The following is a 13,822-nucleotide window of genomic DNA, read 5'->3' on the forward strand; positions in this document are numbered from 1 at the left end:
GAATCTTAAGCAGGCTTCTAGCCTAACCCCCTTAGGGTGAGGGCCGGATCTCACAACCCTGAAATCATGACCTGAGGGAAAATCAAGAGTCCAATGTTTAACCACCTGCGCCACCCAGACGCCCCAAAGCATTTGACTTCTATATATTAACCTTGTATCCTGAAACTTTGCTATCATCATTTATTAGTCCCAGGAAGTTTTTTTGTCAATTCCTCTGGATTTTCTAAAGACATCATGCCATCTGCAACACAGATCACTTTATTTCTTCCTTCCCAAGCTATATAAGGAATCTGCCCAATCTGTGTAAGAAAACTAAGGACCAGAGACGTAATAGAAATTGCCTAAAATCAGAGCCTGGTGCAAGCAAGGTGGAGTGCTCCAGAAACAGGGCTCCAGGCAGGCAGGCAGAGGCCCAGCTAGAATGGTCTTTGAAAGGCCAAGGAATCTGGCAGCACTGGCTATCGAAGGGTTTTGGTGAGGACTTCCGGGTAGGAGATTTCAGCAGGGCAGTCTATCTGGGATCCCCAGCTTCCTCCTCGGGGGGCCTCCTCCTCCTCCACCACCACCCACCCTAAAGGGCCCCCTCTGCACCCCCTAGGTCTCCCCAGCACCAGCCCTCGGGCACAACGGAATGTACCCCAGTCTGCTCCCGAAAGAGTAGCCTCGTGCGGGAGGGGACGCTAGCCCGGGGCCCCTACCAAAGGCCCCCGCGACCCGCCCCAGCGGAGCACGGAGGGCCCTGCCGGCTCCTTGGCATCCGCAGCACCTAGCCCCAGCACCTAGCCTCGCCTGCACGCTCGGGTGCGAGGACGCAGAAGCCGCTGCGCGCCGCCAACCCGGAGGACTGGGCTACGCGCCACCGCAGCCAAAACTCGGCGCCCGGGCACACGAGGTGCAGCAGCGGAGCGCCCACCCCGTGCCACCGCGCCGGGCGCGGCGGGGCGGGGCGGGGGCGGGGGCCGGCTGGGGACCCCGGGGCGGAGCCGAGCGCGGGCCGGGGCGGGGCGCACCGGGCCGGGTCCGAGGCGCCGAGCGGAGCTGCGGGGGCGGAGCGCCAACTCCAGCGGGAAGACGGAGACCGCGACGCGCTGGCGAAGCGCGCTGGAGCGAGGAAGAAAGGACACCCCGTCCGCAGCGCCACGGCACGCGCCAGTCGGGGTCCCCCGGGACGGGAGCGAGCGGCCAGGGCAGCTGAGCGCGGGAGGAGGCGGCCCGGCAGGTGGGTGCGAGCTCGGCTCAGTCCGGGTGTCGCTGGGTGCGGAGGGGGGCGTCGCCCGGGATGGAGGCGCCGACGCCCACTTTTCTCGGGCGGGGGGTGGGATTCCGGTGGCGCTGCCGCCCGCAGCTTTCCGGGGACGCGGGCCGGCTCCAAGTGCGGGAGTTCGCGCCGGCGAGGGCGCACCCAGCCCCGGCCCGCCAGGACAGGGCGCGCGGGCGCGGGGGCGCGGGGCCGGCGGGGAGCCCCACGCTGCAGGGCAGGGCCTGGGCGGGGGGCGTCGCGTTGAAAGGTGCGCTGGAAGGGAAGCGGCTCGGAGGGCTCCCGCGCACCGCGTCCTGCCCCTACCCCCAGCGCTCCTGGCGTCCGGAGGCCCCGCACGCGTGGCTTGGGGAGCTTGGCGCTCGGACTCGATTCCCGCCCTTGCTGGGCGGCGCCTCCGGGACCGCGCGGCCGCGCGGGGGTGAGGACGGGAGGCCCGGGGACGGGAGAGGCTCCTGGAGCCGGTTGGTCGGGGGCGGGGAGCGCGTCCCGCGAAACGTGGGGCCGGGCCGGCGCCCCCCGGCTCACGCGCTCTCCTCCGGGTCTGGGCGCTGGAGAGCCTCGGAGCGCGGAGGTCGAGGGGGCGCGACTCCCGCTTCCCTGCCTCCCGCCGGGCGCTGGCTGCGGGATCGGGGCCCCGTGGACCCGGACGGAGCACGGTCCCGCTGCGGACGCCGCTGGGAGCCCGTCGTCGGAGGGGTCCTTACCTCGGGTGCGCCGCAGGTTGCAGTGGCCCGGCCCCCCCACTGCTGTCCCTTCTGCGACGATTCCTGTCCCTGGCTCTTGCCCTGCTCTGACAGGCCTGGGCCAAACCCACTGTCCAGTTTGGTCCCAGCCTTGCAGCCAGCATCCCGCACTTGGGGTCCTTTTCAGTTGTGTTAAGCGGGGAGAGGGAGAGGCGGGTCACAGCTGGATGGCAGGGGTCCTCATTCTGCAGGCCTGGGCATGAGGGGGGCGGTGCTGAGGCCCTCCGACGCCCTGAACCCAATGGTGCTCCGCCTCCTGAGGGCTCAGTACTTCGGAGACGTTATTGCCCCTTGTCATGGGCATCTGGAGGTATTGAGAGCATAAAGGACTCCGCCAAGAGGGACAGTCCAGCCCTCAGGCCCTCCTGGGTCCTCACCGACCCACCTTCCCCCCACTCGCGCCCTCCTTGGGGGTGCTTTCCCTTAAAGTGGAGCAACCACCACTTTCAGACAGGATATAGTGCCTCCCGGTCAGGGTGGGGTCTGGTGGGGAACCAGGTAGGAGTCTGGTGAAGGGGACAGAGCGCTGATCAGAAGAGTGGGGGCAGGGAGGAGAAGCAGACCAAGCATTTCTTTTTAGATCTGGTTCCCAAAGCACAGAGGAGCAGCAAGAGAATTCCCTCCCCCTCCCCCCACAGTCCCCTCCACCTGCAGAATCCTGGGGTGGAGCCTCATTCATTCATCCTACCCACTCCATCCAGCCCCCTGTACGGGCCAGGCTAGACAGCAGGAATTTGGTTTACAGGAAGATCGGGACTCAGACAGTATAAATCACTGGCCCAAGATGACTCAGCCAGTTCATGTGAAAATGGATTTGGTGATTTGCACGTCCAAGGTTTGGCCAAGACATAGGGAGCAGTGCTTTGGAGGAAAGACCGACCCTGCCATGTCTCAGTCCTCGGGTGTCATTGTCCTTGACCAACAGATGGCTCAACTTTGTGACTCCCGTGGAAGCCTGGGCCGGCTGCAGGGAGCAGGCTTATAAAACTTTTAGAAGACACTGTGGGAATTGATGGTGGGAAAAGGGAGCGTGACCGGCAGTCACACTGGTCCTGGCCTCTGGGTAAAGGGCAAAGTTGCAGGTTCTTCTTGGATATCTTTGGAGAGTCCAATTCTTCCTATGCCCAGTACCTTCTGACAGCCAGTGAAAGATTTCCCAGTTTCCAAATCTCATGTCTCCTCCGCCTGTACCCCGGGTAGTTCAGTCCAAGGGTAGTCACTGGGTCTGGTTGGCCTGTACACCTGGAGAATACTACCAGGTGTTCTCCTGCATGCTGCCCACTGGTTGTGTCTCCTTCCAGAGCCCCAGGATGGCGTGTTGACTCTCCTCAGGGATGTGGGCAGGGTGCTAGGCTCAGTGAGTTGTGACCGCAGGAGGTCTGGACCCCCCTGGCTCAGAGTGCTCCGATCCACACACCTCTCCACCTGCAGTCTTCACCATGGCAGCCCAGGATGGAAACACCAGTTTTGCACCCAACGTCAATCCAGCTCAAGATCACACCTCCTCCCTCCCCTTCAACTTCAGCTATGGTGATTACGACATCCCTCTGGACGAGGAGGAGGACATGACCAAGACCCGGACCTTCTTCGCTGCCAAGATCGTCATCGGTGTGGCACTGGCAGGCATCATGCTGGTCTGCGGCATTGGCAACTTTGTCTTCATCGCTGCCCTCGCCCGCTACAAGAAGCTGCGCAACCTCACCAACCTGCTCATCGCAAACCTGGCCATCTCTGACTTCCTGGTGGCCATCATCTGCTGCCCCTTCGAGATGGACTACTACGTGGTGCGCCAGCTCTCCTGGGAGCACGGCCATGTGCTCTGTGCCTCTGTCAACTACCTGCGCACCGTCTCCCTCTACGTCTCCACCAATGCCCTGCTGGCCATCGCTATCGACAGGTGAGGATGTTGGTGGGAGGGGGGCGGGGTAAAGATGGGCGCTGGGCCAGGCTGCCCCTTCCCTCACTTCAGCTCTGACAGGTGGGTGTTGCTGCAGATCTGAATGCCTGCTCACCTATCTGGGGCAAGAGGAGACACAGATCTCTGCTTGTGGCTCATGGTCCCCCCCAAACATGGTCAAGACTGAGGCTCCTGAGCACCCCCAGCTCTGGGCCGTGCCTGCAGATGCCACATCTGCCACAGATAGGCATGCCACGTGACTGTGAGTAGCCTCAGGTACAAAAGCAAAAGCAGCAAGTGTAGGCAACTTACTACTTAGAAGCCATGGGAGACTTCACCACGGGCCCTTCCAGTCGGGATAACACGTGCCAAGTTTTTCCTGCAACCATTCCCAAATCAAGGCCCTAGAACATTTCCATCACCTAGAGAACTCCCTTGTCCCCCTGACCAGTCAGTCCTCTGCTTTCACTCAGCATAGTTTAGTTTTGCTTGTTCTTAAACTTCACAAAAACGGGATCCTAGAGTATTGTACTCTTTTTTTCTGGTGGTTTTGTTATAGAGCTGATTTTAAAATAAGGTAACAGCTATTTGTAGAAAAGAGGGAAGGACATCCTTCCCTTTGTTTTCTTGCATACATCCACGTGCTCATTTGCATACATTTGCATGAGATGTTCTGCAGGCCCTTGCTCTATTATATATTTATAAAATTTATAAAATTTCTAGTAGCAGCTTATGACAAATCTTACACACGTTTTACTTATGTAAATAGCTGTAGGTCAGTGTCAGACCACCACTGGCTATGTTCCAGGGGGGCGATGTGTAAAACATCCTCTTGTCCATGGAGTGTCAAAACTCATTTTGATGATGTGTTTTTTCGAACATCTTTTTTCTTTTTGGTTTCCTTTCAACTCTTCAGTTTTTTCCTTGTTCTTGGTGCTATTTAGATTTGTCATTCTTTTTAATCAATCAGTTGATTATTTTCCATAATGAAATACACATAGAGGTAGTGGAGCCATCTTCTTTTTGTAACATAATTCCTGCAGGAAAAACAATTTTGTTATTACTGCTCTGAGGCTCTGCAGCCCTAAAACCAGTGTTTATAAAATGTAACTGTCAACCAACTATACCAAATTCCCCAGAGCAAGTGATAAAAGGCAGATCCCTAGGCCCCACACAGCCCAAAGGAACGAAAATCCCTTGTGCTAGGCCCCAGGAATCTGCATTTTTATCCAATTCCCTGAGTGATTCTGATGCTCACTCAGGTGAGAGTTATCACTGTTCTCATCCTCTTTCTCCCATTGAAACCTTTATCTTTATAATGTTAGGGGGTTTAGGCAACATAGGAGTTTCTTAGGAAGCAACCATCCAGTTAAACATAAAGAGTAGTTCCAGATACACCATTCCACCCATCACCCAGGCTGGAACAATTACCATCATTCTTTCTTTTTTTTTTTTTTTTAAGTTAAGTTTTTATTTGAATTTCATTTAATTAACATACAGTATAATATTATTTTCAGGTGTACAGTATAGTGATTCAATAATTCCATACGACACCTGGGGCTCATCACAAGTACACTCCTTCATCCCCATCATCTGTTTCTCCCATCCCCCACCCTCTCCCCTTGGGTAACCACCAGTTTGTTCTACATTGTTAAGAGTCTGTTTCTTGGTTTGATTCTCTCTTTCTTTTCTCCCCCTCTGCTCATTTGTTTGTTTCTTAAGTTCCACATATGAGTGAAATCTTATGGTATTTGTCTTTCTCTGACTTCTTTCCCTTAGCATTATACTCTCCAGCTCCATCCACGTCATTGCAAACGGCAAGATTTCATTCTTTCTTATGACTGAATAATAGTCATTATGAGTGTGTGTACGCACACACACAGTATACACTAATATATATGTGTATATATATGTATGCTAATACATATTTATATTATATATACATACCACATCTCCTGTATCCATTCATCAGTCAGGAATACTTGGGCTGTTTCCCTCATATGGTTATTATAAATAATGCTGCAATAAACACAAGGGTGCTTTGAATTAGTGTTCACCCTTTGAATTAGTGTTTTTGTATTCTTTGGATAAATACCCAGTAGTGGGATTGCTGGATCATAGGGTAGTTCTATTTTTAATTTTTCTTTAAAAAAAAAAAGATTTTATTTATTTGAGAGAGAGAGCTAGAGAGAGACAGCACAAGCAGGGGGAGGAGCACAGAGGGAGAAGCAACTCCCTGCTGAGCAGGGATCCCAACTCGGGGTTCCATTCCAGGACCCTGATCACGACCTGAGCCAAAGGCAGATGCTTGGGATCCCTGGGTGGCACAGCAGTTTGGCGCCTGCCTTTGGCCCAGGGCACGATCCTGGAGACCCGGGATCAAATCCCATGTCGGGCTCCCGGTGCATGGAGCCTGCTTCTCCCTCTGCCTGTGTCTCTGCCTCTCTCTCTCTCTTTCTCTCTCTCTATCATAAATAAATAAAAATTAAATTAAAACAAAACAAAACAAAACAAAGGCAGATGCTTAAGCGACTGAGCCACCCAGGCATCCCTATTGACTTTTCAAGGAGCCTCCATACTATTTTTCACAGTGGCTGCACCAGTTTGCATTTTTACCAACAGCGCATAAAGGTTCCTCCACATCCTCACCAACACCTGTCATTTTTTGTGTTTTTGATTTTAGTCATTCTGACAGGTGTGATGTGGTATCTCATTGTAGTTTTGATTTGCATTTCCCTGATGAGCGAGGTTGAGCATCTTTTCATGTGTCTGTTGGCCATCTGGGTGTCTTCTTTGGAGAAATGTCTGTTCATATCATCTGTCCATTTTTTAATTGGATTATTTGGTTTTTGGGTGTTGAGTTTAACAAGTGCTTTATATGTTTTGGATACTAACCCTGTATTAAATATGTCATTTGAAGATATCTTCTTCCATTCCAGAGGCTGCCTTTTAGTTTTGTTGTTTCCTTTGCTGTGCAGAAGCTTTTTATTTTGACATAGTCCCAAGAGTTTATTTTTGCTCTTGTTTCCCTTGCCTCAGGAGACATATCTAGAAGAATGTTGCTGTGGCCGATTTCGGAGAAATTACTGCCTGTGCTTTCTTCTAGGACTTTTATGGTTTCAGGTGTCACATTTAGGTCTTTAATCCATTTTAAATTTTTTTGTGTGTATGGTGTAAGAAATTAGTCTGGTTTCGTTCTTTTGCATATAGCTGTCCACTGGAGCATGGGAAGCAGAGCCTGAGGTGCAAAGGTGAGGGCTATCCTGGAAATGCTGTGCAGGTAGCCAAGAGGACTTTGGAAGCAGAACTAATTCAGGATTCTCTCTCTCTTTCTCTCTCTCTCTCTCTCTCCCTCCTCCACCCCAATATAGTCCCAGCATGAAAAGTTTCTCAATAACCAATGCCAGAGAGAATTTCTACATTCCTACTTATTCTATCATCAACTCTTATATTCTAATATTTTATCATCCAGTAACATCTTCCTCACTTTAAAAGATGTTCCAAAATGCAGAGTTGCTATCAAATAAGTCCGAAAGGAAAGAACGCTGGCCTAGGAGTTACTGAGAACATCTGGGTTCCAAGCTGTGCACTTGGATAAATCCCTTATGCTCCTGGGACTTAGTTTCTTCATCTGTGAAATGGAAATAATAATAACTCAACAGAGTTATTATTATTGTCTGGTTCAGAGAGGGTAAACATACATACATAAAGCATGTTGGAAGCTATAGCACTTTGTTAAAACTGATTATTTTCCATGACTTGTCTGTTGGGAAAAGGGACATCCACAAGGTCTCTGTTACCCTCCCTGTGCTTGGATGCGCATTTCCTGAGATCCACACTCTCCTAGGGTCCCTATGAGTTGAAATAACATCTCTTCTAGGTCCTCCACACATGAACCTCACTCTTCTTCTGACTGTGGCATCCAGAAATACTCATAGATATCCCTTCTTATATTTCTACATCATAGGACAGACATGTCTTACCAAAGAGTAAAGTGAAGTGCGCAGGGAGGCCTGTGTCTCTCCCACCCCTGCTATGTCAGTCTTTGTAGGTTTATCTAATTGAGTATGAAGCAGTCCCTATGCTCACAGATGAAAGCCTCACTATCTAATTCTAACAAAAGTGAGAGTTTGACCATCCATGCTTCTTATCATTTGCCTTATTTTTCACTTGATTTAGAACCTGAGTGCTACTTATTAGGCTCTTGTATTATAAAGCCTAAAATTACCTGGGCTACTTTACACCTTCAAGCCCCATAGGGCCCCAAGGTCCCTACCCATGAAGTCCCCTGTTCTTGCCACATATACCCCTTCATCCAGCAGGAAAGGCTCCTGACCTGTTATTCCTGTCTCAGCTGGACCAGCTGCACCCCCAGTCCTCAACCTGATGGGTTTCCCCTCCCTGCCAGCTGGCAGAATTATTCAAACAAGCCAATCACATCCTCCCATGGGAGTCAAGGGTCACTTCAGACCTCTTGTCACTATAGCGCCTGCTGCCCACAGCCCCCGCTGGTTCGTTTTATTCCTGAGTACAACTCCCCTGTGGCCCTGCATAGTGGGCAGTGTCCCTCTTCCTTGGCTGGGAGTATATGAGACTAGTTAACTGCTATTGACCTCATCTGCCTGGCATCAGGTGTTGTGTGGTCATTCATCTCCTATTTAGGTCAGGAGAATCCTGCCTTCATCAACAGGGTGAATAGGAGGTGGTCAGAATCTCAATATCTTCATGAAGCATTCCCAGACTACATCACTAACATAATGACCATGTCTTTCTTCAAGTTGGCTCTTAACCTATCATTTGGTTATTCTAGTTTTTGTGTGGAAGAAAAGGTCTCTGAGGTCAAGGCCTGTGCCTTCCCTTACTTGTTTCCATATACATCGGTTGGGCATGCAGCAGGACCAGCAACCTGTTGTGCGTTTACCAGGTTGTAGCAGATGCAATTGATGCCCCTGTCTTATCCTTTTGCTATTGTGACTTCGGTGCACACCTGTCCACTCCCACTAGCCAACACCTGCATTTCTTTGTCTGATGGCCTCCTCTGTCTCCCTCACCAAAGACTTAAAATTGTTGGTATACAAATATCCCAGTTCCCTCTCACTCCTGGGTGAACTGCGTCTGCTCCAGGGGCTTAGCAGGAATAAGCATCAGCTGCCTACAGTGAAGGCTTGCTCAGTAACGCAGCCTATTTTGACTGCCTTCCCATGCCCACCCCACAAAGGGTGCCAACCTCTTTCCCAGGCAGTATTGCTCACTGGAAAGAGCAGGATAAAGCCTCATGCTGTGTGCTGCTTTATGATGTCAAGGCAATGTCACACACCTCATCTGAGTTTGAGACAGCACAGGGAGGTGGGTGTAAAAGTTTTGTATCAGGAACCTGGACTCTGGTCCCTGCACCAAGTTTGGTCAGATCATTTACTTCTCTCATTAGACAGATTCCTTAGATTCCATGCCAAGCCCACCTGAACTCTCCTTCCTTCTCTGTAATACAGGATGACACCTGAAGGGAGGAGAGAGACAGCCCTAATTCACTGCCCTGAGAAGGTCCCCACCTCTCTCAGAGCTTCAGAGCCCTCCTTTCACCTCTAACCCATGATTATTTGGAATAAAGAGTTTTGAAAGTATTAGATTCTTGGGCAGAATGCCAAGACAAAGCCAAGGTGGTATCAATAGGACGAACAATAATAGTGCTGCCTATATTCATTGAACATCTGCTACATCCGAAGCATTTTACAAACATACTCATGTTTAATATTCACAGCAGCCCCACAAGGTAGGTGTCACTTTATCCCATGTTGCGTTTGAAGAAACAAATCTCAGAAAGGCTGAGTGATTCACTCCAGACCCCAAAGCCAGTCAGGAGGAAAGCTGGGATCTAGTCCACCTGTTTGACCAAAGCCTGTGCTGTTTCCAGTAAACCGCTGCGCTACTCCAAATGTCAAATGATGTTGCTAAAATAGGACGAAGCTTGTCAAAGCCGGATAATTACACAGGGACTCGTTGTGCCATTCTGTCTGCTTTTGCGGTGTGTTTGCGCTTAGTTCCAGACGAATGTTTGCAAGCACACGTCATTATTACTGACGGCTTGCCTCCCCACACCAGGTATCTCGCCATCGTTCACCCCTTGAAGCCACGGATGAATTATCAAACGGCCTCCTTCCTGATCGCTTTGGTCTGGTTGGTGTCCATCCTCATCGCCATCCCGTCGGCCTACTTCACAACGGAGACGGTCCTGTTTATCGTCAAGAGCCAGGAGAAGATCTTCTGCGGCCAGGTCTGGCCGGTGGACCAGCAGCTCTACTACAAGTCCTACTTCCTGTTGATCTTCGGCGTGGAGTTCGTGGGCCCCGTGGTGACCATGACCCTGTGCTACGCCAGGGTCTCCCGCGAGCTCTGGTTCAAGGCCGTGCCAGGCTTCCAGACAGAGCAGATCCGGAAGCGGCTGCGCTGCCGCAGAAAGACGGTGCTGGTGCTCATGTGCATCCTCACGGCCTACGTGCTGTGCTGGGCGCCTTTCTACGGCTTCACCATCGTGCGCGACTTCTTCCCCGCCGTGTTCGTCAAGGAGAAGCACTACCTCACAGCCTTCTACGTGGTCGAGTGCATCGCCATGAGCAACAGCATGATCAACACCGTGTGCTTTGTAACGGTCAAGAACAACACCATGAAATACTTCAAGAGGATGATGCTGCTCCACTGGCGTCCCTCCCACCACGGGAGCAAGTCGAGCGCCGACCTGGACCTCAAGACCAGCGGCATGCCGGCCACGGAAGAGGTGGACTGTATCAGGCTGAAGTGACCTGCTCGTGTTCCTCAGCCCAAAACCCAAAAGCGACCACTCTGAGCACCATCCACCCATAACCAAGTTCACACTTGGCTGCCTAAAGGAAGGACAGCCGTGTTCCCCTCCTCGCTGCCCTCAAGGAACTGGATGCTTCTCAGTCCCGAAAGATGGTGGGACTCAAGGCAGGTAACAGAAACTGACTATGGCCTAGCTTCCTGTGTGCTGGCCACACCAGTGAGATTGGCTGAGTCAACAGGAGCTGACATTTACCCATTTCCTACTGTGGGAGAAAATTAAATAACAAGAAAAATGGCAGTAGCTATTGGAATCGCCAAGCGATGGCCAGTCAAGGGCCTCTGATGGTTATCTGCACTCACTCTCCATCTCCCTGCTCTCACTCTGTATCTTATCAATGCAGGAAGGTCAAGAGGTGAGAGAATAAGCCAGTTAGGTGTGACAGAAACATAAGGCGGAAACATAAACATCAGAGTGTGGGGTTTACTGCCTCATGGGAAGAGGACTCATGCCATCACATTGAACTTTCCCACTCGGCTCCCCCCACCTCCGAAGGATAGTTTCTAGGATTCTGGTTACGAGAAAAAATATTTTCTCATAACCAGGGCATTGGTTATGTACAATGTTGTAATTTCAAAGGAAAGGACCAAGATATCTCTTTTCCACTGATGCTTTGAGAACTCATTTTTTTGGGTGAAGACATGTGGTCCTGAAATGAGGAATACATCCAGTCCCTGACACCTGAGCGTAAAGGATTTTGGGGCTGTAATGTCAGGGAGGCTGGGGACAGAGGAAGGGGTGGAGCTTGCCACTGGTAATAAACGTAATCTATATGGCTGAGGTCTTTTTTTTTTTTCTTTTTTTTTTTTTTTTTTATGGCTGAGGTCTAAGTGACTTAGCAATCTAAGGTCTGGATCACTTTCTACAACAAATCCTCTTTTTTGAGAACAAACAAAATGAGCTCTACTTGGAAAGGAGAGGCCTGGGTTCAAGCCTGAATTCTAAGATCCATGTGACCTGCATGCTTACTCTGTCTGCTTCATTGAAATCAGGGTGATGAAAACAGCTGTGCTATCTACCTTCCAGGACTATTGGAAGAGCCCATGGAGGCCATAGTTTGAAAGTGCTTTTTAACTCTACCAGTGGTGAGAATGTATACGTGCTATTGAACAGTTTGGATAAGAGAAACCCCATCCACTGTGACTAAATGTGAAGAAACACTCCCACTTTTTCGTTCCTTGTCTTTGGACCAGAGACCCCTACCTGAATCCTTCACAGTGCAGCCTGTCCCCTGGGGCAGAAAAAGGAACCCCTGTCCTGGGTTATAATGAGGAAGATTTAACCTCAGAATTTCAGACCACCCGCCCCTGCTGCCACCATCGTCTTCAAAAGTTTTGACAATCTTCCCTGCATGTCGTGAAGCAGCACAGCCCAGGGCTGCACAGTGTTAGTATTATTATACATCTGTGGTGATTATATATCTATGTTCTTGATCCTTCCTGGTTCATTTTAAAGCAGAGACTACAAATGGTACCTGGTTTGGGATTGACCCGTCCCCATTGGGATAACTCCTACTTTTCTCTAGAGAAAGGGTTATTGGGTTGTTTGCTTGCGTGTTTTTTTTTTTTTAATTAATTGTTGGTTTGTTTACCCAACAGTGAAGCTTCAACCAACATTTCCTTCCATCACAACCCAGCACACTCCCCTTCAACCCAATCATTTGTACCTCAGGAGATGCGCACTGACTTTAATATTAGCGTAAGCCAAATGGTTTGCAAGTTCTAAGTTTACAAAAATTACACAATGCATTTTAAAGCCAAGCAACCAAGTATTTGGGGTTATCTGCATTTTTATACATACAACTGTGCTTTTATTTATTTCCCCCATCTTGACTCTTCTCCTAATTAAAAGATTCTTTAAGAGTAGACTGTGCTACAGTTGTGTCTGACAAAAGAATTCAGCCCCTTTTTCCTTTTTATCCTAAAATGTACCATCCTCCTTTCATTTAAATTTAACTGAAACAGCTTTTGTAAATATCAGTGCGTATTTGTGATTTTTCCAGTGAATAAGTGTTATGTTGTTATCTAATTAAATAATTAACATATGGAATCTTAACCACAGTGTTCAAGTGTTTTCCCCACTAATCTTTTATATATGTTAGTATATTTAGATATAAACAGTATGTCTAGATATAAACCTAAACAGTTCAACCCTGGAACAGAGAAGCAACGTGTTGAAGGCATATTTAGAATAGCTCATGCCAGCATCCGGCCTCCCGTTGGTTACATCCCTCAAGCTTTACAGCCCAGGTGTGGATTCATGCATGCAAAACTACTCAGTGCCTCTATTACCCTTTGTTTTAAAATTGTCTTGTTTGTGTAATGAATACTACTGTCTGCATGGAGACTGTCCATTCACCTAATTGGTGTTAAAGTAATAAATAATAAATTAATTGCACTTATGTTTCCTCTCTTCTTCTCAAGATGAATTGATAATAAGTTTAAGATACTTTAATGAGCTTGGCTATATAAACATTTATACATACTATTATATATGGCAAATTTTATCTCATTTGGCAATCCAGGTCCATTTCTTTGGCCAGAATAAGAGAAAAGATGACTTTGGGATGAAGCTATTAGAGGTTTTTCTTTCAGCATCCAATATCCGAATAAGTTGATTCTCAAACTAAAGAAATCAAAAAATGGCTTTAAGCTCTCAGGCATAAACACCAATTCCAGACTTAGGAGGGAGAATGTGACATATGGGAGGTGATTGGAAAACTTTAAAAAAGAGTTTCATTTATAGGGGAAAATGATGGCTTTGAAATGTATTGCTTCAATTTAACCATTATTTTCCCTTGGGCTCAAGAAGACACACACACACACACACACACACACACACACACACACACACACTCCAAAGCAGAAAATGGCCTTTTGAGGGCTTATGATTCAACTTACTCCTTGCTTAGGTGAGGAGATCTAAATTCCAAATGAGAAATTACTTGCTTCAGGACACAAAGCTAACTTCTGTTGGAGGCAAAACATTACCCCAAGGTCTAACTCTGGTCCAGTGAACTGTACTTAGTCACTGTGTTCCAGAGCCCAAAGGAGATGAGCATCTCT

At 49.3% G+C, this 13,822-nt stretch overlaps 1 protein-coding gene across 1 annotated transcript; it reads left to right on the plus strand.

Moving 5' to 3' along the window:
• Nucleotides 1-1,048: 1,048 nt before the first annotated feature.
• PROKR2 (prokineticin receptor 2) lies at nucleotides 1,049-13,154 on the plus strand. Its single transcript, XM_038571679.1, has 3 exons — nucleotides 1,049-1,219; nucleotides 3,306-3,901; nucleotides 10,001-13,154. Exons 2-3 carry the CDS (start codon nucleotides 3,444-3,446, stop codon nucleotides 10,695-10,697), a joined length of 1,155 nt encoding a protein of 384 aa, XP_038427607.1. The 5' UTR covers nucleotides 1,049-1,219; nucleotides 3,306-3,443; the 3' UTR covers nucleotides 10,698-13,154.
• Nucleotides 13,155-13,822: the final 668 nt, after the last annotated feature.

Source organism: Canis lupus, chromosome 24 (genome assembly GCF_011100685.1).
Source record: "Canis lupus familiaris isolate Mischka breed German Shepherd chromosome 24, alternate assembly UU_Cfam_GSD_1.0, whole genome shotgun sequence".
In the NCBI taxonomy this organism is placed as follows: Eukaryota; Metazoa; Chordata; class Mammalia; order Carnivora; family Canidae; genus Canis; species Canis lupus.